The 24,560-nt window shown below is 42.1% G+C and overlaps 1 protein-coding gene across 3 annotated transcripts; it reads right to left on the reverse strand.

Moving 5' to 3' along the window:
* Window positions 1-1,636: 1,636 nt before the first annotated feature.
* AMACR (alpha-methylacyl-CoA racemase) lies at window positions 1,637-22,096 on the reverse strand. Of its 3 annotated transcripts, none has more exons than XM_048850836.2 (6): window positions 21,761-22,095; window positions 17,768-17,911; window positions 15,916-16,076; window positions 9,153-9,339; window positions 4,082-4,197; window positions 2,355-2,578 (listed from the first exon to the last, which is right to left on the reverse strand). In XM_048850836.2, the coding sequence occupies exons 1-6, from the start codon at window positions 22,008-22,010 to the stop codon at window positions 2,567-2,569; spliced, it is 870 nt and encodes a 289-aa protein (XP_048706793.1). In that variant the 5' UTR covers window positions 22,011-22,095; the 3' UTR covers window positions 2,355-2,566. The 3 variants fall into 3 exon arrangements, with proteins under 3 accessions (XP_048706791.1, XP_048706793.1, XP_048706792.1); XM_048850835.2 differs by lacking the exon at window positions 2,355-2,578 and adding an exon at window positions 2,983-3,015 and having other exon boundaries at window positions 21,761-22,096; XM_048850834.2 differs by lacking the exon at window positions 4,082-4,197 and having other exon boundaries at window positions 1,637-2,578; window positions 21,761-22,088.
* Window positions 22,097-24,560: the final 2,464 nt, after the last annotated feature.

The following is a 24,560-nucleotide window of genomic DNA, read 5'->3' on the forward strand; positions in this document are numbered from 1 at the left end:
AGCAGGACCAACACCAACTAAATCATCCCAGCCAGGGCTCTGTCAAGCCGGGCCTTAAAAACCTCTAAGGATGGAGATTCCACCACCTCCCTAGGTAACCCATTCCAGTGCTTCACCACCCTCCTAGTAAAATAGTGTTTCCTAATATCCAACCTAGACCTCCCCCACTGCAACTTGAGACCATTGCTCCTTGTTGATACAATGGTGGAAAAGTATAAGCAATACAAAGCCTAGCAAAGATCTGCCAAAAGATGTCTGGGACTTATTTCTGCATCCATTTCATGTAGAACTAAATCAAGGTAGACATTTTCATTAGTGCTAAGAAATCAAAGGTGAAGTTGCTTCAGAATCTCTCAATTTATTGAAAGAGAGTCTAAAGAAAAACTTCTTACATGAAAAAGTAATAGGTCTGAAGTGAAAACTGAAAATTTCAGTAGAAATCTGTACTTGATATATCAACACCACTGATCAGGTTTATATCTGAATTAGGGATCTGTTCCAAAATCCAGTGAAGTCAATGTGAGTCTTTTCATTGACTCCAGTGAGTTTGGATCAGGCCCTAAATATACACCATAGATTGTTTCCTCAACTTGATCACATTTATAATTCCCTGGCTTGACCAGAAGGATCTGAACTAAAGTAAATTATTATTTGATCATGGATATGGATTAGAACACTTTCAGACAAAAAAAATATCTTCCAAAATGTGTTTAAAATACAAGGATTCATTAGGATTATCATCATCCAGGGACCCAATGCATTTTTTGTCAAATTTGTCTAATTTTTTTTATCATAACCCTGTGTTTATAAAAGTTTTCCCAAGCCCATGCAGCCATTAAGTACCAAAAGAAAAAAAAAAAAAAAAAAAACTTTCCACAGCAGTAATGTTGACTACACAGAGGCCAGATGAGTTACAGTATACCTCAGTTTTAGTAAATACTGAATGTAATCCCAAAAGAGCAAACACCCCCAATGAGCATTTAAGGTCTCACTAAAATATTCTGATGCGTCATATTCCAAGTATAAATAAGGAAAATGGTTACGAAAATACTTACTCTTAGAGGCCACAGCCTTTTTTAAAGTTAAAGCAACTAGACCACATGATGCGCTGACTGTCTGACTTTACAACAAACAAACATTCAAAACCATTTGCACCCTAGGTGCAGAGGCACTGAAACAACGAATCTGCTCCTAGAATGCAAATGGTTTTGAATTGTGTTTTTTGGTTAGCTTTTTAAAGTCAGACAATTAGTGCACCATGTGATCTAACTGCTTTTGGAAAAAATGCATAAAGTTGCCAATTTAAAAGAGGTTGTGGCATCTATGCAATACCTATTGTGGTAACTATTTGCTTTATTTATACTTAGAATAAGACATGCCAGAATGTTTCAAGTGTCAGGAAGTTTCAAATGGCCACTTTAACTTTGAAAGAGACTATGGTCTACATGCAGTAACTATTGTTTATTACTCATATGGTTAAACCTATTTTCCATTTTTTCACAACCGGATGAAAGGGCTGCTTATTGGCAGACACTTTAATATATCAAATTTCAACCCAGGGCAATTTTTCCAGCCAAATTAAGACTCCAAATGTCATGGGACTAACAGTACTACAGAAATGTAGCCAGGCGTTAAATATAGTTGCTCTGCCATGGTATTTTAATGAATATTCTGGGAGGATAATGCAAATGAATTTTATATCAATACTGTGAAAATACAGGCAAAAGAGCTCTCTCTCAAATTTATAAATGAACAACACAGCAACCTGTTTATGAAGTATAACAGTATTTTATAAAAATCATTGCCTTCAACTAATTATAACATATATTAAAAACACAAGGATTAAAACAAGCACACATTTCCTATAATAGACTTATTGAAGGAAAATTAAAAATGACATAAACCATTATAACAAGCAAATACTGCATATCTTTTCAAAACAAACACCCCCAGGACAAAATTTCAATGGTAACATTCTATAGGCATTCTAATCCAATTAGGAATACAGTTTGTATATTTAGTCCTCAATTAATCCATTAATTTGTCACACACACACCCCGGCCCTGAAAAAGTGATGCTACATTAACATTTCCTCATGTAATTCCAACTTTAATGCACAAAATCTTATTGTGACAGTTTGAAACTTTTCTGATTTGCATGGCTAGATATTACAAATTTGCTTTTGGCTTATTGAATTCAATTACTTTTTCAGAGTGAAGTTTAGCAATCTCTTCCTTGGTAAAGCCAAATTCTAGAAGTATCTCTTCTGTGTGTTCTCCTATAAAAGGATCCCTTCTGGGAGACGGAGTAGCTGGAGTCCTTGAAAGAAGAGGAGATGGTCTAGGACTTATCTCTTCCTGATCATTCTTGATAAAAGAACTGCGCTCTTTGTTATGCTCGTGTAAGGCAACTTCATCCAAGGATAAAACAGGTGTCACACAGGCATCTATGCCATCAAAGATCCTGCACCATTCTGCTTGTGTCTTCTTGGAAAATATAGCTGCAAACATTTTCTTCATTTCAGGCCAGTCAGAGAAACTCAACTGATTGGGAAGCTTATCTGAATCTAGCCCCAGTCCTAAAAGGATAAAAACAAAGTTTAGATGTATTGTACTTTAGGCATGCTAATAAAAATAGAGTAAATGTTTTTTCTGCAGCCCATAGCTCACCCTGCTTCTCAAGCATATTTATTGCAGGCAGCCTGAGACAGCATAAGGGTCATGGCACATTAGGCTTCAGTTACAAGTGGTTTCAAAATTTATTACAGGGCACATAATTTGAAAAAGGAAAGGAAAACAACCATCCCTGGTTCTTGCCATTATATTAAAGTGCATCAGATATAGGCTCATAAAGACAGCACAAACTGGGCACAGAGTTAAGAGCTATATACCTTTGACTTGATAGCTCTAAAACAGAGGAAAAAATAATGTAGAAAAGATAGGGATAGAGACCCTATTGCCTAACAGACCTTCTCGATCTTTAGCTTCTGTGGTTCTATCATTTGTACTGTGATGCCTTTAACAAAAAAGAAATAGAAACATCTTTTTAAAATGAAACCTTCCTGGAAAATGCAGCAAAAATTTGGAAATCCCCTACCACTTTACTTTGATGCTACATCACTTTCTCCCATTTCTTTGCCTCCATTTGCCTGCTAAGGGCTTGTCTATGCTTGAAACACTACAGTGGCACTGCTGCAGCGGTCCAGCAGATGGAAGAATTCTTCCATCCACCTAGCGCTGTCTACAGGGAGTCGGGGGGAGTCAACTTGACTACTCTGCTCGGGATGTGGATTCTTCACATCTGTGAGTGATTTAGCTGGGTCAATCTAACTTTTCAGTGTAGACATGGCCTTAGATTGCAAGCACTAGACTTCATGTCTTCCTGCATGTTGGAAAAGCACCAGATTGCACCATACAAATAAGAAAACCACACAAATCACAATTTTTTACCCATAACATTTTGGTGGAGAATTGCGAAAGGGAGAATATTGGTAAAAATCCTCAGTTATTGTAAATATTGGTGTGCACACCGCCAGCTCTATTGAGCTCGGCATTTCTATTTGGTTAACCAGCCTTCTGGCCTCCAGGAGGCAGAGGTAAAATATACAGAGCTCATATTACTAAGCTACGATTACAGAATCCAAGTCCTATTGTTCACCAAAGTATCAGGGGCAACAAGAAGGCCTAAGGGCCAGGCAGTGCTGCTCGCTGGAACAAGGAGTAGCAGGATCAGAGAATCTAGGCTGTGTCACTCGCTGACCTGTGCCAGGTGTGACGAGGAAATTTGATAAGCTACGATTTCAGAATCTAGGCTGTGTCACTCGCTGAGTAATACCAGGAGTGACAAAGAGATTGAAATACCCATGTTAAGATGTTTAAAAGAAAACAGGGTAAGCCAGTACCAGAGTGAGGAATGGAGTCAGAAGGAACTCCAACCTCACCTTTTGTTAAAGAAATTACACCTTTTAAACAAATCCTTCAAAAATCTGGGCACAGTCCTTGGACTAAACGAGCCCTAGCTGATGTCTGCACTATTTCGGACCTAGAAGATAGATTGGCTCAGTATATCCTCATATACAAACCTTCTCGTGCTGCCAAAAGAGATGCAGCAGCAATTTGGTTGTTGTGGGAGGCATGTAAGGATTCTTCCCTCCGCTTGTCTTCATGTAAAGAGGAAAAGGCATCTTTACAGGAAAAGCTAAACCAAATGGAAAAGGGAGCAGACAATTGGAAGGTGTTGGCTACAAATAACCAGAGTCAGCTGAAAGAAAAGGAGTACTTGTGGCACCTTAGAGACTAACCAATTTATTTCAGCATGAGCACACGGCTGTTACTCTGAAACAGAGTCAGCTGGAAATAGTGAAAGAGGCACTCCAGGAATGCAGAGAGAGAGAGAGAAAGATTCCTGGCAGACCAAGCTAAATCCTCTGAGAAAATTGAAAGAGAGACAGATGTGCTCAAAAGTATGGTAAAGAAATTAACCTTGAAGCAGGGAAGAGCACCTGCAAATCATAGTCATCATGAGTCACTAATTAAGAGTCTGAGACAAAAATTGGGCTTTGCCACTTAGCAGGTAGCAGCCATTAGAGCGGGTGAAGTGGGAGAAGGTCATATGTACGGCACCCCCAGCCATAATTAGGAAGAGAAAAGAGAGTGAAAAGTTAACTCTGTAGAGGCTGGAGGGAATTAAGCAGTTAAACTTTGTGAAAATGTTAAAAAGGAAAAGTGTTAGAGAAAGAGAATTCTTGGTTTCTTTGCAGCCATTCTGAAGGAAAAATGGGCCCTTTTCCAAAGGAATGTGTGTAAATAAGCCAGGGAAAAATAAACTAACTTAAGTCAAATTTGCTAAAAGAACATAAGGGGGTTCTATTGGAACTTAACTGCCTCAAACGTATAAAGGGAATGTAAGATGTAAAAAACAGAGCAGGGTGGAAGGGATGTTAAGGAAAAGAAAATGTTTATGTATCTATCTGTGTGTGTGTAAATATGTAAAGTTCTAAGGACCAACTGGTTTTGTTTTTGTTTTAAATAATGCCACTAAAAATCCATTTGACACTTTAATTCAAAGTTGCAAAACTGGCAGACCTTTTTGCTAGACACAGGTGATTAGTGTTGCTTGGCTTTGGCATTTAATCCTTAAGAGGTAACTCAATGCTTTTCAAAATTTAAAATGTTTTTAAGTAATGGCTGCAGCAGGGCAGTCAAAATCAGGAGAATAGGGAGAGAGTCTGGATTCTTTTTATTTGTTTTTTATAACAAAATAGCAGATAAGAGCTGTGGTAAAAGAATAAGAAATTAAAAAAGACCGTGCCCCTCTGAAGCACCAGCAGGGGTGAGGTGCTCAAAACTAAAAGAAGCAATGTTAGAAACACAGAGCCTTAAAATGGCTCTGTGTAATCAGACTGTCACTTGGATAAAGAAAAAGAGGACTTGTGGCACCTTAGAGACTAACCAATTTATTTGAGCATAAGCTTTCGTGAGCTACAGCTCACTTCATTGGATGCATTCAGTGGCATCGGATGCATTTATTTATGCTCAGATAAATTGGTTAGTCTCTAAGGTGCCACAAGTCCTCCTTTTCTTTTTGTGGATACAAACTAACACGGCTGCTACTCTGGAACTTGGATAAAGGTACATGAAAACTCTGTAAGCACAAAAGAAATAGTCACACCTTATGTAAAAATTGATATGGATAATGTTATAGAAGTTAAACTATGGAAGGAATGTGCATTTGCCCCAGAACATGTGCAGTGTATATTGTAGAAGGGGCAAAAGAAATGCAAACATACCATGCTACTGAATTAAAATGCTCGTAGGGCTCCAAAGGGAGCCATAACAGGTTGGGTTTTCTTTTTCAGATTGCTGTGCGTTTTGGAAGCAGAAGTTAAATATAATCAAAACTCTGGTGAAAGCTGATTGTGTCCCTTTTAAGATGTTCTCTATGTATATGAATCTCCCCACTGTATTTTCCACTGAATGCATCCGATGAAGTGAGCTGTAGCTCACGAAAGCTTATGCTCAAATAAATTGGTTAGTCTCTAAGGTGCCACAAGTCCTCCTTTTCTTTTTGCGAATACAGACTAACACGGCTGCTGCTGTGAAACCTTTTAAGATAGAGAGTCTCTGAGCTGCTGATGGCTTTAAATCCAAAAGCAAGCAGGAAGCGTCTGTGAAAATGCAAATTACCTAACTGGTAAAGGAAGGAAAGAACTACCTGCAGCTCCTTTGTGCTGCTAAAGGACATACCTGGTCAGCAAACAAATTGTCTAAATAAAAGGCATGGTATAACAAGATAACTTTAATACATTTAATGATAATAATGATAATAAGTACCCCTGTAACAATGTATATAGTGTGTACGATTTTTGGAAAAATCCTTTAAGATCATATGGTGCTTCTCAGCTATTACCTGTAAATAAACTTAAAGCTTAACACAGCAGGAAAAACATTATAAACTTGGTCTGCTGTATAAAAAGGGAAAATGAGGTACCCTACCTCATGGATGTAATGACTAAACAGTGGGATAATTTCCCCATAACCCTTAAAAGACAGAAGCCATTGAAACCTGGCCTGCCTATAGAACAAACACAGGAAAATATGGGGGTAATTCCTCTGTTTTGCCTGCAATCAGCAAGGGTATTTGTAAAAGAAATATTTTAAGCAGTAATCTGCCACCCCAAAAGGGGTAGAAACATGTTCTTTGTGTCTTTCAGAAAATCAGGAAAAGCTGATGCCAGCAGAAGAGCAACCCAATACCATGAATCTACTGTCACAACAGAAATTGTGTTTTGTGTTCTATGTTTTGTCTTGTTGCTAGCACTGTTGTGTGTTTAAAAAAAATACTGCAGACCTGATTAAGAATAAATTAAGCTCTCTGTCCCAGCTACAGGACAGCCTAATACAAAAACAAAGGGGGGAAAAAAAAATCACTGTTTGATACTTATCAGTACAAATGGATGCAGTATGTTTCTAGCATTGTAAAACCAGACCTGTTAATTGGTGAAATTGTTGTCAAAATTGCACACCAACAGTCTCTGGAGGCAAAGGTATGGAAGGTTAGCCCACTCCCCATATTACACATGGGATCCTTCTGGCTACCCCGAACCTCGAGCCAGTGGGCTGGAGTGGGAGGGAAGCTCTTGGACACTAGAGGTTGTACTGAATGGACTCCTCAAAAGTGGGTGTGCCTCACCTTGCCTGTTGCCCCAAAACCTTGTAGTAGGATCATGTACGTGGGATGAACTGGAATCACAAACTCAAATTGCCTCACAGTACCTTCTCTTGAATAGGCTACACAGAAAGTGACACTGACGATTAGCAAAAAGAAAAGGAGTACTTGTGGCACCTTAGAGACTAACTAGGTCTCTGTGTGTATATAATGTCTTCTGCAGTTTCCACGGTATGCATCCGATGAAGTGAGCTGTAGCTCACGAAAGCTCATGCTCAAATAAATTGGTTAGTCTCTAAGGTGCCACAAGTACTCCTTTTCTTTTTGCAAAGACAGACTAACACGGCTGTTACTCTGAAAACTGACGATTAGAAATCTTAGTGTCAAAAGGAGGATTATGTTGGATGATATTAAAGAAGTTCTGTATTAAAATCACAAATGAGTTTGATTCCCCATAGTTTAAATTCCAGGGTATTACTAATTAAGAGGTCTCTTGGTTTTTGGTCTCTTGTTTTTACTGTTTCTCTCCCTCTCTGTGTGAAACTTGCAAGCTGCTAATTGTGTTCCTACATCCTAAGACAGAGTCTGTTCTCAAAGCAATACTTTGTAACAACTACTCCTCACACAGAGACTCCCCGCCCCTTTGTTGTATTTATCTCGCTTTGTTAACAATTGTGATTAAAATAGAGATAGAGGATGTGTGTGGATAATAACTGAATGATCAGGGAGGTGCTAGCCTAAGAATCCAGTGTCCATCAGCGGAAGAAGGCGTCAGGTGGAAACAACCAGAGGACCCCTCCCGGAGGGCAGACTGGAATCCACGCAACAGCCTCAAGGATGGGAGAACCAAAGAACAACACAGAGCCATCAGGAATGTGCCATCTGCTGATTGATTCAGCAACAGCATGATGAAGCAATTCCCATAGACTGGCATAGGAATAAATTTCTATAAAAATGGACTATAGAAACTGAGAACTTTGGGGTCTGATTCTGCAAACCAACTTCCAAGAGCATAAGCATTTGACAAGGCCCTGCTCCCTTCTCGTGTCCAGGCCACCTGGCCAGTGGCTTGGCACGAGCAACTCTCAGGCTGGTAACTAGGATAACAACCTTGCAGAACGTGTGTGTGTTTGTGTGTGTGTATAAATATGAAATTGAATGGAATGTTATAGCTATAACTAACTGCTTACTGTGATTCTTTCTGGATTCACAATAAATGTGGAGTCCCAGTCTTCTGACTAGAGAGAATGGAAAGGTCTATCTTGCACAGAAGGAACCACTGGGGATGGGGGCAAGATGTGGGAAGCCAGGACCAAATCAGGTTTTAAGTGCAAGAGGAAAGTCTAGTGAAGTCTGGTGTTAATCATCTTTTATAAGTTTGTTACTTTACTTATCATGGATTTTTAGAAAAACTTGAATATAGTATTTGCAAGACAGATTAATAGCGTGACAATCTGATGTCAGACACTACAAAGCTTTATGAAATTTGGCAGTACACGTTACTTTACAATAGCCAACTTGTTTTAAAAAATCCAATTTAACCTTAAAAAGTGAAATGCTATTACAAACTATCTACACTGCAAGTGCATTTTAAAATAGTTTAATTTCTTTGAAAAATTGAAAGGTATTTTTTTAATTTGCAGTCTAGCCTACAACCTTGCATTCCACCCACAATGAGTTTTTAAAGCAGATTTATAACCCTTTGAAAATAGTGGTTTACAAAGAAATTGTTCAGTAATTCAGTCACAAAACAACACAGTAGCAAATCTCCAGAAGAAAATCTGTAATTAAAAATATATATTAAAAAACCCCTACCCATTCAAATGTTACAAAAAATATATAGTTTATTCAAACTGGTTTCAAAAGGTGGTTTGCCTGTATAAGAAACCAAATATAATGGATTTCATGGAACAAAGATATCAAATGATAACCACACTTGGCTGAGGAAAGGCAAGTGTATGAACCAACTGCTGAAAGTTACTTACCTTTTACTAGCTGCTCATAGAATTGTGGCTCAATGGCACCAACTGCCATGAATTTCCCATCTAGGGTCTTGTAGGTCTCATAAAAAGGGGCTCCGCTGTCCAGCAAGTTCTCCCCTCGAAGTCTATTCCAAAGGCCTAAATTTTGTGATTTCCACAGGAAAGAACTTAGATATGCTGCTCCTTCTACCTTAAAGATTTATTTTAAAAAATAAATAAATAAATAAAAAGTTTAGAGTTACTGGTGAAATCGCTGGCAATTCCATACAAACAAGTATTCATAAACTTACAATTAAGGTTATACTTAGTTAGGATTCTGAATTGTAATATTCTTTTTAAGTAGTTGGTTTAAGGATTATATCATTCATAACAATCTTGCCTTTAAAGTTATGCGTGTGATGTTTTCTAAATTTAAAAGGAGTAAAAAGGAGCCCTGAAAGATAATATCAGATTGGCATAAGACATATTAATGTACTGGATGAATAATGTTTTTCTTACTTTATCAAGCTCCCAGTGATTCCAATAGCAAAGAAATGAGTTGTAAGGTGACAGGCCAAGCTCAGTGGCTCTACAGGACAGTAACTGCCTCAGCACTTAACTGGCTGAGATAAGACTGCTTGCAGAAAATGTGAAGGAGGTCAAAAGATAAAACCTCTCTCTAGTTCTCAGTACCCAGAAAACTGAGATGCACACAGAGATCACTATGTTAACCGGACTATTCTCCCACAGCTCTCTCTAATCTGTGGAGCTCCCTGCTTCTCACTGGCGAGCACACTTTAGGAACCCTACAAGATAGCAGAGATGGTGAGGGTGTTGACATATGGATGTAGAGCTCCAAGCATTGATTACAGTTACATCAAGGAAACCAAAAGGTATGTTTGACATTGAGCTTATTAAACTTATGTAAGAGGTCCCCTAAAAGAAATGGAAACCTTTCCATTTCTTTTAGGGGACCTCTGTGCCTTTAAGAGCAGAGCACATGTTACAGGGAACTGGGCGAGAGAAAACCCAAGCAGTCTGAAGTCAGGTTCAGCAGGTATGTAGCTAGGAGCACATGGCTCTCCTTTGTCTTATGTAACTCTGTTTTAGTTCTAATAAAGGCTTAGTTCTAAGAGTCTAGACTATACCTTCTTCTTATGAATCCACAAACAACACATGGTACCAGAGTGAGGTAGAAGAAAGGACAAAGAAAAGTGGTGAAGAAGTCACCTTGGAGATAAAGAAACTAAAAGTCCCCAAAGAATTTAAACTCTCAGGTAATGCAGCAGACTCCTGGTCAAACAGAGATTATATATATGCATGCATGCATGCAAGCAAGCAGCTAGCTTTGGTGAGAAAGAAAACCAGCAGAAAATAGCAATCTTCTTAAATACTGCAGCACCTGAGGCACAGGAGTTGAAGACATGCATTACATCAGGCCAAGAGGGTGAGTTATGACACAACTGTGCAGAAATTTAAGAATATTGCATACCTAAAAAGAGTAACATTTGAAAGACACATGTTTTACCTTAGAAGACAAATAGAAGGATAATTTGAAAAATTTCTAAGAGCGGAAGCTAATGAGCCAAACCTGCAACTATGGATTAACAGATTCAGTTATAAGTAAGGCTGCGAGTTTGTCATGGATTCTATGACTTTCCATGACCTCCGTGACTTCTGTGAATTTTTGTTTACTGCCTGAGAACCTGTCCATGACTTTTACTAAAAATGCCCGTGACTAAAAAGTAGCCTCAGTTATAAGAGATCAAACTGTAATTAGAATCAGAGATCCAAAGCTGCAAAAAGGACTATAAGAAGATCAGACTCTCACTTTGGATAAAGCAGTAAGACTGTGTCAGGCAGCTGATATCACTCTGAACAGAATAAAAAAAAACGGAAGGAAAACAGGCCACTGCCACTCTGAATAGAGTAACAAGAGAGAGAAAAAACTGGCAAACAGTAACTCAGTATAGAGCAAAAAAACAGAGAGAAGCATAAAACAAGTAAAGCACAAGAATTTGCAAGGGGCAGCTTCAAGGACTGCACAAGATGTGGACACAAACACAGGCCTCAACAATGCCCAGCTTTTGGTAATCGCTGTAATATTTGTAAGAAATACAATCATTTTACCAAAGTCTGCAGTCGGGATCAACAACTGCAGAAGAGGAAGCAAAGCATGCATGCTGATGCCATAATCCAGAAAGAGAGCACAAACAGCAGCACAGAAGAGTTCTATCTAGGAACTGTATTTGAAGAGGAAGGAACAGATGAATGGACAATTTCTTTAGAGACTAATGGGACTCTAATCAACCTGCAGATTGGATCCTGGCGCTCAGATAAATGTTTTTTCAGATATTAATATTAAAAGGTTAAAGAAAAAAACAGGGAACATGGCAACTAACATGTTAAACTGAAAGCTTGTAACAGAGAACTCTTTCCTAGTAGAATGACAGGTTTCAGAGTAGTAGCCATGTTAGTCTGTATTCGCAAAAAGAAAAGGAGTATTTGTGGCACCTTAGAGACTAAAACTTATTTGAGCATAAGCTTTCATGAGCAATAGCTCACTTCACTGGATGCATTCAGTGGAAAATACAGTGGGGAAATTTATATACATAGAGAACATGAAACAATGGGTGTTACCATACACACTGTAAGGAGAAAAGGAGTACTAGTGGCACCTTAGAGACTAACCAATTTATTTGAGCATAAGCTGTAGCTCACGAAAGCTTATGCTCAAATAAATTGGTTAGTCTCTAAGGTGCCACAAGTACTCCTTTTCTTTTTGCAAATACAGACTAACATGGCTGCTACTCTGAAAACTGTAAGGAGAGTGATCACTTAAGATGAGCTATTACCAGCAGGAGAGCGGGGGCGGGGGGGAAGAAAACCTTTTGTAGTCATAATCAAAGCCTAATCACATTAGCCACACTATCAGAGGCTCGTTCACCTGCACATCTACCAATGTGATATATGCCATCATGTGCCAGCAATGCCCCTCTGCCACGTACATTGGTCAGACTGGACAGTCTCTACGTAAAAGAATAAATGGACACAAATCAGACGTCAAGAATTATAAAATTCAAAAACCAGTCGGAGAACACTTTCTCCTTACAGTATGTATGATAACACCCATTGTTTCATGTTCTCTATGTATATAAATCTCCGCACTGTGTTTTCCACTGAATGCATCTGATGAAGTGAGCTGTAGCTCAGGAAACCTTATGCTCAAATAAATTTGTTAGTCTCTAAGGTGCCACAAGTACTCCTTTTCTTTTTCCTAGTAGAGGTACATGAGTATTAGAAGTGAAGGTAAAAGATCAAAAAGAACTGATATCCTTTGTAATAGTTAAAAGAAATAAAGCCCCTTTAGAGGGTTTAAAGACATGCCAAGCCCTTGGACTGATCCAAAGAGTGCACATGGTGGAGGAGATAAGGAACAGTATCAGGATGTTTTTGAGGGCATAGGAAAATTAGCAACTGAATATAGAACTGAACTGACAGAACCAAATTATCCCATCATACAAGTCCCTAGAAATATTCCTATAAGTATGATGGAAAAAATCTCAAAAGAAGAACTTGATCGTTTAGTAACAAACGATGTAATTCGAAGAGCCTACAGACTCACTAGCAAATAGTAGGGGGGGAAAGAATAGAACACTGAGATTATGCCTGGATCCTAAGGAAGAACAACTATATCAAAAGAAAACACTTTCAGTTATATATCAGGGAAGACATTTGGGGGGATATGGCTGGTACAAAGTATTTTACTTTTTTAGATGCAAAATCTGGATTCTGGCAGATTCCCTTAGATGAGAAGAGCTCCAAATTATGTACTTTTATTACACCATATGGAAGATATTGCTTTCTCAGATTCCCGTTTTGTCTAAAATCTGCTCCAGATATCTTTCATAGAGCTGTGCAGCAAATATTTGAGGAAACTGAAGGCACAAAAGTGTATATAGATGACATTTTCCTCTGGGGCAACACAACAGAGGAACATAATTACAGGTTAGAAGCATTGGACAGGGTTAGAGCAGTAGGTCTGAAGCTAAGCAAATAAAAATGTAAATTCAGGTTCAGAGAAATAACCTATTTAGGAGAAAAGTTAACTTTATTGATCCTAGCAGAACACAAGCTATAACAAATAGCCCACCCAGAAAATAAGAAGAAAGTACAGGGATCCATAGGAATGGTTAATTTTGTTGGTAAATTTATACCTAATTTGGCTGCACAAACCAGCAACCTCCATGCACTCACGCAAAAGAATAGTCAATGGACAAGGGACGCTAAACTGGACAAAGAGTTTGTCAACCTGAAACAATTGATTCAGAAATCCCCTGTGCTAAAGTATTTTGACCACAGAAGACTGACCAGCTTGTCCACTGATGCCTCCAAAGGCGGCATAGGGGCAACATAGCTACAAAAATATGACTACCACTGAAGACTAGTGGTGTATACATCTAGAGCTCTTACAGAACAGAATGCCACTATGCCCAAACTGAAAAGAAACTTTAGCCCTAGTGCATGTTGTAAAATATTCCATGTGTTCAAACAGACCATATCAATTGCAATTAAGGGGTTAGTTGACACTCCGCCCACAGTATGACGACTGTTTTTCCAGCTCTAATTGTATAATTTAACAATTGCATATACTCCAGAAAAAGAGTTAGTGGTAGTGAACACATTGTCCAGAGCATTTGATAAAACTGTAGTAGAAAGAGAGGTGGAGTCAGACATAGTGCATGTCAACCTGATGAAAAAAAAGAATTTTCTTGTCTCAGAAAGGAAGTGGAATGAATTTGCTGAGGCTACAGCTAATGAGGAGACTTTACAGAGGTAATTAAAGCTATTACCACAGGGTGGCCAGGACATTACATACCAAGTCCATATTTCCAGTTCAAAACAGGTCTGTTACTGATAGCATATTGTTTACAGGAAACAGAATAGCAGTGCCCAAGATATAAAAAGCTTACAAGCTCACAAGAATACATGAAGGACAGATGGGCATGGAGAAATGTAAATGCAGAGCCAGAGAGACACTTTATTGGCTACAAATGAATAATAAAATAGGAAAAAACAGTTAAAATGTATTAAATGTGTCAAAAATACCAACCTAAACAGAGAAAAGAGCCTATGTTGATAAACAATGAACAGTTAAGGGCATGGTCTAAAGTTAGTGTGCATTTATTTACGTATGTAGGTAACGACTATGTTTTGATTTTGCATTATTATTCTCACTAACTAGAGATTGTTATATTAGAAACTAGTACATCAGAATATGTTTTAATGCGCTTAAAATCCATATTGTCCAGGCATGGAATCCCTGAAAATGGTCAGTGCTTTGATGGACATGAATTTAAAACATTTGCTAGAAGAGTATGGGTTTAAGCACATAACTTCAAATCCCAGGTATTCTCAATCCAACAGTTTTGTAGAGAACGGTGTGAAAATCGTTAAGTGACTTTTGAAAAAGGTCGCTTGGCAAGAAGTTGAGAACAAGACTCCCTTTTGGCGTAGACATGACAAAGGGCAAACTAATCTATGAAAGACTGAAATGCTATGAAAAGTCATTGTGGGGACATGAGAGGAAGTTAAAAAACTATTTCCTCTTTTCCTCCTTAAGAAAATCCCACCACCTGAAAGAGTTCTTAATATGATGCAAATGTCTGTAATAAGTAATGTGCCCTTTAAACAAAAATAGGTTAAAATGAAGTGACAGTTCAAATATTGATAGGTTGTGGTATTAGTTAGGTTTAAAAAAGAAAAATCTCTTTCCATGGGTCAGAGTTGGAAGTGGAACCAGACTCATCTGTCTCAGATTATTATTTAACTGTCTTTGCTGCTGCTGATGGTGCATGTATGTGCTTCATCAGCACTTTTCTATGTAATGTCTGTTCAACTGAATGGAACATAATGTCCAAATGACACTACCCATTGTATTACTATATTTTTAAGAAAGGTCAAGTTTTAAACTTAATTGTACTGTGTTCCTTTTTAAAAAAGGAAAAATTAATTTGAAAACACTATTATGGAGGCACCAATTGTGGCTCCATGGCTAAGGTTGTCTTCTGTAAGAGGTTTAAAGTGGGACGTACATTTTTGGTTTTTTTCTCCTTTCGATGAGAAATTTCAGTGTTCATTTTTAAGTTCTCTGAATTTTCTGTGTAGTTTTTGTTTATTTTAAAAAAATCATGAAAAGAAATCAAAGTGTTTGAAACTCATCTGTTGTTGAAATTCATCCATGGCAGTCTGACTTGTTTTTTGGTTTCGTTAACTGATATATTTTCAAAAGACATCGTCTATCTAAACAAAAATTGGCAGACAGATGAAACTTTGATAGATCTGGTGCAACAAGGAGACTTTTTAAAAAGTAATTTTAAGGATTAAGGGTCATTTTTTGCCATTATGCATCATTTTGGGTGCATGTGAGGCATAAAATCTTCTCATGGCATACCACCTTCCAACACATCCTACCACATCATCATCTTCAAATAATCAGATTGAGAGGAGGTAGTTTGTTAAAGGTGTGTCAGACACTGGCATCCACGGGCGGCAGAGGTAAGATTGCGGTCTATTTTCTGTGGTGTAAAGGAGTTAGGGCAGTGGCAAGGTGTGATAAGACGTTTGCCGGTGGGTGAAGGAGTAGAGGTGTCCCATTAGGTGGCTTAACTTTTCATTTCCCTAACTCCCAGTGCTATGCCTTACCAACAACTTCATCCTTTTTCCCTTTTGTAGAGTTAGAGTTTAAAAACAAAAAACTACAAATAAACAAATTTCAAAAACTTACCATACTTGCATCAACGACTTGCCCTTTGCCAGATTTTGTACGTTCATAGAGGGCCATAATTATACCCATTGCACACATGACACCTCCACCAGCAAAATCAGCCAGAAGATTTACTGGTGCATAAGGATTTTCATCTTTTCTACCAAGTTTCGACAGCACACCTGAAAAACAGTGCAAAAAGCACAGAAATTTAATCAAAAAGTGTATGACCATTAATGTTAGAAAAATGAAAACTAACATTTCTTCAATTTATATACCTTAACCAAGGTAACTACAGCATCCCCTACATTCCAAGAGAATCCTCAGCTAGTGGTTTAAGACAACATTATGGCCCCTTTACACTGCAGGAGTGACAAAAAAGGGCTGAAGCAGAGCCAAGGATCTGGCATTGTTTTTATTTGGGAAGGGGCTTCTAGAGTGCTAGCACTCTTTGCTCCCCTAAACAGCCCCCTTACCTTCATTTTGCTCTCTTGTTTCCCCTATAACGACTCTCTTTCCCCTCCTCCTGCCAGTGGGGCAATGTGGAGTTTATCAGCCCTGCAGAGCCACATTCCTCCTAAGCCATCAGCCTAGGATCTGAGTCCTGCAGCTGAAGCAGTGTACAAATTCAATGCATCCTAAAACACTGCCTGGCGCTGATATATTGTTTAAGTAACTCACACACCAATGTTTGTTTTCTAAAGTGCACACAAGTTGACACATGGTGTTAAGAACTCCACTGAGCATGCATGCAGAAAACTTCTCAATAACTAAAATCTGCCATTCAACAGTCAAATCGGTGTCATAAGCACCAGTACATGAATATATTAAATCTAATTTGGACTTTCCAGGACAAGTCATTTTTGGGTTACAGCAAACCAAAACCATAAGGAAAATTTCCAAAACATGAGATCACCTCATTTTTGAGCAGTCACACCTCCCAAATGCCTTGTCTAATTTGTTTTAAACTTGGCAGAAATAATCTATCTGGCATGCCTGTGACATTTCAGGCAGATTGGTTTTATTTTAGAAAATAGTTTGCCAAAAACTAGGATTATCATTTACTTTGGGCTGTTCTGGCAAAAGCAGTTTGAGAAATACTAACTCGGAATCACATAAGAAGTGTACTGCTAGATCTGTAAACATTCCATACACTTGTCTGATATTTTTGCCAACAAACTCTGATAAAACTTGATTTGTTGAAAAAAGAGTTAATTGGTGCAAAAGCATATTTTACATTTTCTAATTCAAAGGACCCCTCTGCCCCCCCAAAAGTGTGCAAAAATACAGGTGTTGCTAGCTGAGGTTTTCTTCTTGCAATAGGCTGCCAAGTTACGGTAATAGCTGCCAGGAACCACACAAAATGGTACTGATTAAACCGGATTTAGGAAGAAAATTATTTTAGCAGGCAGTGTGGACTTTGTTCTACAGTCCAGCAATATTAAAGTCAATAACATCACTTTGTTAGCTACTTTCCTCTGGGCTGGCATTCAACATAAGGATATGTACAGCACTCAGGCAAGACAGAGCTCACAAAGGGCCAGCTTTCACTTACCTCAATAATCCAGTCTCACACAAGTAAACCTATTGATTTGTAGTTTCATGGGACTAACCATGCAAGGATTGCCCAGGTGAGTAAAGGTTGGGGGATCAGGCCCAAAATGAAAAGATAAACCTGAAGACTATCATAAAATTATATTTACCTTTAAAAAAAAAAAGAAAAAACTTTATCTAGATTTTTCTTCTTTTATCCTCTTTTACCTGAAGATGACAACACTCAGGTAATTTAAGCCATGTACACAAAGTACCTGCTAATACAATTCTTAATTAAAGCAAAAATAAAGTTAATCTAATAGGAATTTTTACAGCTTACCTGACAAAGCCAAATAATTGATGTCATGACCTGCAGACTTGGCATATTTTCCTGACTGGCCAAATCCAGTAAGTCTAGCATAGATAAGTTTTGGATTTTCCTTCAGAAGGACCTTTGGACCAAGACCAAGTTTTTCCATGACACCTTAACAGAAAAATAAAATGTTTAATCCCAAATCAAATTTTTGCTTTTAATCTAAATTCAAAACAAACTTGATTTGAAATGAAAAACAGTAAAATGCATTAGTCATTATGAACTTGAATTAAAGCTAACATGCTGATTATGTTCAAAAAAGCCTAAACTACAGTAGCCATATTAAAACATGAATTGCCAATATTTTTTAAATTAATAATGTACTAAGTTTATTTTATATGTTGAATGCATCAAATATAAATTTAGTGTAAAAGTAGTTTAAATGCACTTTGTTTCTCCCCAATTTCAGACCCTTCATGATCATTCTGACCAATTTCCTCAACTGTGGACCACTGAACATAGCTGAACCAAAGAGACAGCTCCCAGGAGGTCACGCACCATAGTAAAAAGAAAGGCAAACTTTTGGCTAATACACTCCCCCATCTTTACAAGGCTGAACCTCTGCACAACTTTCTCAGGACTGCTTCTGTCTCTTATCAGAATATAGCTCAATGACATTTTCCTTGCTTACCTGCCCAATATATTTCCCCTTTCCTTCAGTTTTGGCATAAGACACTCCATTTTATCCTTACGTTGGCCTACCCATCTACTACTATTACTTTTTATCTATCATAAAAACAAGAGCAGACTGGGGCAATTATACACAGCAAATGATTTGCAGAAACTGTACAAACAAAAGTTTCTTCTGTAGGTTCAAGCTCAAGAAACTTTTGCAAAATTAAATAAATGTAGGTTTGGTCAGTTTTAATTTACAGGGATGAAAAACTGTATAAATTCACATTTTGAAATGTTTTCCTCCCTTTAGCACCCAACCCCCACAAAAAGTGTCTTGTTTTTGTTTGTTTTTTCCAGGTGAAATGTTTAAGCTGTGTATAATTTGTAAAATGGACTTTTATCTGTGTTTAGCAAATTACAGATAAACTTTGGTCAAAAGTATGTCTGATAAACAGTGCTGACTCCGCAGAGCTACACGATCTGATATGGAGGGGAAAAGAGAAATACTGGATTCTTAATTCTTAAAATTGCTTTCATACTTTCTTCCACATTACATTTTATGAATGGAACACACCTTCCCCAAATTAACCTATAAAATCACAACCCTATCATCCTTCAACTCCTTGAAGACCCAGGTCCAGCATGACACTGACTGAGAAGTGTCAACTGATAATGGCTAGGCAGAGAAACAGAGAGATTTGCTGGTATGTATGTATCTGTTTAATAATATATATATAATTATACAGGTCTGAATCTTCAAATTTCCACCTGCCCTGAAAGGTGAACTGCATTGAATAACAGCAAATTCCTAAACGGACAAAAATAAATCCACCCCTTCCTGCAAAAATGAAATTTTAAAGTTCCATGACGGTATATTATAAATACAAATTGGATCCACCCACATGAAACCATATTGATGAAGCTTTGCATCTGCATAAATGCAGTTGAAGGATCAAAGTCTAAGAATCTTAATCTGGAAATAACCAATTTTAGCTCTGTCAATGTTAACTCAGTATTGTAAAGCACTTTCAACATAAAGAGACCTATTATGAAGTCAAAAACATACCCTATTTATAGACCCCTTTTCTACGACCACAGTTATAATACAGCCTCACAAAACTGTTGTGACAATTTACTAGACAAGGCACAACATTTATTTGCTTGCTCTTACCACGACAGACAGATTTTCAAAAGCCCAACTCCAACAGATATCACAAAGAAACTAACTGAAAGCCAATGGGATTTGGATGCCTAACTTCTCTTTGTGCCATTTAAAATCTCCCCATGTATCACTTGGGCCCCAATCCTACAACTGGCTCTATGCCAGAAGATCCAAACCAGTGTTGAGTCAATTTCAGGACCAGGTCCATGAGATGCATTATCTAGCTATAGAATTACAAAGAACCACAAATGGAAATTTACCCTTAATAAGACACTAGTCTCAACTCATACTTGCACCCATATTTAAACTTTGTAACTAACTTTTTACAAAACCAAAGGACAATAGAAATTTCCATTATATTAACTGTACCTTTCCAATGGAATTTGTCACTTTAACCAAACAATCCCACGGCAACCCAAACATTTCAACACAGAAAATGTGAAACTAAAAATTAAAATGCAATTGGATTCATTGATTTCCACTGTACAGCCTATGAGAAAAAAAACACATACAACACGTCAAAACCCAGGAATACACAGAGAAAAGCACACCAGATTTATGAAGTTCCCAGTTTTAATGTTCACAGGTGTTATTAGTAACGCAGATAAATGAGCTGATTTACAATGATTGATGTTTAAAATGATAAAGTGACCCTTTAGTCCTAAATCTGGTATGGCCAGAACACAGCACATGAATACTTCAGTGAATCCTTAATCTTTAATACAGAATTGCAGCCCTAAGGGAACAATAGGCATCAACATGTGACATGCAACTTGAAGCTGAGCCTCCTGCTAAAACTTGCCATATTTGTGGATCAAGGGGTTAGGAAACAACAGAGCATGCTGGACCTGTTGTCTCCACGGGAATTACACCTCCATATTAAAAACTAACGCCCCAGACATACAAAGCTTCACATGCTTGATAAACTGTACACACTGGGCGTGCAAGTGTTTAAGCCATTTGTATGTGTATGCATGTCTTTGCAGGGTCAAGGCTGAAGCATGCCACAATTTGCCCCATTATACATCCATTGGGGTCATCTATGGGCTCCTGGACAATTGTCAAAGTTGTTTGAGGCTTAATGGGCCATTGTTTGGATAGGATACTTTAACCCTAAACTCTATTCTGTGGGTTGTTGTGTCCCATAAATCTGGGTTTGCCCCATGACATTTGCACCAACCACACTATTTTGCATCCAGCCAGTTGAGAGTTGTCATTCCCTGACAGCAGCTCCTATCTCCCACGTGGGGCAACACTACCTGACTACTGCCCTCTATTCACCCGTCCTTCCTCCTCTATAGCAGCACCTTCCCCAATTTTACTCCTGGCACCCAGCCCCCATTCTGCCTCTTCTCCCCTGTAGAGCATCCCCAGGATCCCTTCCCTGGCACAGCACCCCCATCTCTGATCCGCCACAGACACACCTAAGCCTTGCACCCTAGTACTCCCCCAGTCAGCAGGACCCCTCCCACCAGAGGCACCCATCCCCCTCCCCGCTAAACCCTGCGCCCAGGGACCCTCCCACCAGTGGCACCCATAGCTCTCCCCCGGCAGCACGCGCACCCCTCCCCCCAAACCCTGCGCCCAAGTGCCCTCCCCCGGCATCACCCGCACCCCTCCCTCCAAACCCTGCCCCAGGTGCCCTCCCCCGGCAGCACCCGCACCCCTCCCCCCAAACCCTGCGCCCAGGTGCCCTCCCACGGCGGCACCCGCACCCCTCCCCCCAAACCCTGCCCCAGGTGCCCTCCCCCGGCATCACCCGCACCCCTCCCTCCAAACCCTGCCCCAGGTGCCCTCCCCCGGCAGCACCCGCACCCCTCCCCCCAAACCCTGCGCCCAGGTGCCCTCCCACGGCGGCACCCGCACCCCTCCCCCCAAACCCTGCCCCAGGTGCCCTCCCACGGCGGCACCCGCACCCCTCCCTCCAAACCCTGCCCCAGGTGCCCTCCCCCGGAATCACCCGCACCCCTCCCCCCAAACCCTGCCCCAGGTGCCCTCCCCCGGCGGCACCCGCACCCCTCCCCCCAAACCCTGCCCCAGGTGCCCTCCCCCGGAATCACCCGCACCCCTCCCCCCAAACCCTGCCCCAGGTGCCCTCCCCCGGCGGCACCCGCACCCCTCCCCCCAAACCCTGCGCCCAAAGGTCCTGCCGCCGGCAGCACCCGCCCAGGCCGGCCCCTCACCGTGGCGGAAGGGCTCCACGAGCACGTCCGCCCGCCGGCAGAGCCTCCTCAGCGCCGCCGCGCCGGGGCCCTGCTTCAGGTCGAGCGCCAGGGAGCGCTTGCCCCGGCCCTGCACGTCGGCGTTCATGGCCGAGCGGGGGCAGCGATCCACCCGCACCACCTGCGCCCCGAAGTCGGCCAGGATCATGCCGCAGAGCGGGGAGGGCGCCAGGCCCGCCAGCTCCAGCACCCGCACCCCGCGCAGGGCCATGGCCGCGCCTGGCTCCGCGGCCTCCTGCCGAGCGCCGAAACATCGAGCGGCCGCCGCGGCCCGGCCCCCAGCGGGCCAGAAACCCGGCGCCAGACGGCCCCGTCCGCCTCCCGCGCGGTCCCCGCCCCCTGCCAGGAGCGGGCAGGGGCCCCTCGGCACAGGGATGGGGGGAAATGGGGACACTCAGCGGAAGGGGGAGCAGGGCCCCTCGGCACAGGGATGGGGGGAAATGGGGACACTCAGCGGAAGGGGGAGCAGGGCCCCTCGGCACAGGGATGGGGGGAAATGGGGACACTCTGCGGAAGGGGGAGCAGGGCCCCTCGGCACAGGGATGGGGGGAAATGGGGACACTCAGCGGAAGGGGGAGCAGGGCCCCTCGGCACAGGGATGGGGGGAAATGGGGACACTCAGCGGAAGGGGGAGCAGGGCCCCTCGGCACAGGGATGGGGGGAAATGGGGACACTCTGCGGAAGGGGGAGCAGGGCCCCTCGGCACAGGGATGGGGGGAAATGGGGACACTCTGCGGAAGGGGGAGCAGGGCCCCTCGGCACAGGGATGGGGAGAAATGGGGACACTCAGCGGAAGGGGGAGCAGGGCCCCTCGGCACAGGGATGGGGGGAAATGGGGACACTCTGCGGAAGGGGGAGCAGGGCCCCTCGGCACAGGGATGGGGGGAAATGGGGACACTCAGCGGAAGGGGGAGCAGGGCCCCTCGGCACAGGGATGGGGGGAAATGGGGACACTCAGCGGAAGGGGGAGCAGGGCCCCTCGGCACAGGGATGGGGGGAAATGGGGACACTCAGCGGAAGGGGGAGCAGGGCCCCTCGGCACAGGGATGGGGGGAAATGGGGACACTCAGCGGAAGGGGGAGCAGGGCCCCTCGGCACAGGGATGGGGGGAAATGGGGACACTCTGCGGAAGGGGGAGCAGGGCCCCTCGGCACAGGGATGGGGGGAAATGGGGACACTCAGCGGAAGGGGGAGCAGGGCCCCTCGGCACAGGGATGGGGGGAAATGGGGACACTCTGCGGAAGGGGGAGCAGGGCCCCTCGGCACAGGGATGGGGGGAAATGGGGACACTCTGCGGAAGGGGGAGCAGGGCCCCTCGGCACAGGGATGGGGAGAAATGGGGACACTCAGCGGAAGGGGGAGCAGGGCCCCTCGGCACAGGGATGGGGGGAAATGGGGACACTCTGCGGAAGGGGGAGCAGGGCCCCTCGGCACAGGGATGGGGGGAAATGGGGACACTCTGCGGAAGGGGGAGCAGGGCCCCTCGGCACAGGGATGGGGAGAAATGGGGACACTCAGCGGAAGGGGGAGCAGGGCCCCTCGGCACAGGGATGGGGGGAAATGGGGACACTCTGCGGAAGGGGGAGCAGGGCCCCTCGGCACAGGGATGGGGGAAATTGAAGCTGCTTCCATGGTTCCCCCCATGATGTAGTACTCTATGGATTTTATGACCTTTATACCAGATTTTGTACTTTGGGATAATGGAAGCACTGCAGCCTGATGTACAGACACTCTTTTCTTAACCTGTGTATTAGATAATTTTAACATTAGCTTTAATAACATTTTTAAATCTGAGCCACTCTCCCTCTTTGGTGTCTGTAGGGACAGTGCACCCCACATATGACCCAGGGCAGGCCCATTACAGGATTGACACTATGGAGATCCTAACCCGTGGGAGTTTTTAGAAAGATAAGTGTAGAATTCTTTATGTTTGCCCTTTAAGTTCTGAACGTTGGGGGTAAGTGGGGAGCCAGGATTTATTTTATGTATTTATTTTAGTAACAAGGAGGGCAGCAGTCCAGTGGGGGAGCTAGCAGCAATGCTAGCTTCCCTGTGCATCCAGGTCAGTTTGCCCACGTGGAGGGATGTAAGGGTTAGGTGCAGGGGTTGGAGCACAGGAGGGGGCAGGTGTTGGGGTGAAGGGGGTATGCACAGTGCAGGGGTTAGGGGCGCAGGAGGGGAGTGCAGGGGTTGAGGTGAAGGGGGCACAGTTCAGGGATTAGGGGCACAGGAGGGGTCAGAAGGGAGTGAAGGGGTTTAGGTATTAGGGGTACCGGAGGGGGAGCAGGCATTAGGGGTGAAGGGGCACAGCGCAGTGGTCGGGGGGAAGGGATGGTGGGGAGCCAATGTGGGGTGCCACACCCATGGGGGCTAGGGGTACCAGAATGCAAGTTCACCCAGCCTTGAGCAAGGTGCCCAACATCACACAGGTACTATGTAGCAGAGCAAAGAATTAAATCCAGGTCTCCCTGCTTCCACACAAATCTGACTATTTCTTTTGCTTCTGCAGATGTGCCCCTGAGGGCCAGCTCCTACACACCAGTGGAGCACCTCCATCAGAGGAGGTGAGCTCCTACACACCAGCAAAGCACCTCCATCAGATGAGGCGAACAAGGAAGAGTTAGAGAGGATATGTTTCGTGAATTGCTGCAATCATCAGATTGGGCAGATAGCTAGCACTGAGCATGGAGAGAGACAATAAATGAGCAACTAGAAATGGCGAGCTAGGAGAGGAGATGGGCAGGAGTGGACAATAAAGCTC

This window comes from Caretta caretta, chromosome 5 (genome assembly GCF_965140235.1).
Source record: "Caretta caretta isolate rCarCar2 chromosome 5, rCarCar1.hap1, whole genome shotgun sequence".
Taxonomy (NCBI): Eukaryota; Metazoa; Chordata; order Testudines; family Cheloniidae; genus Caretta; species Caretta caretta.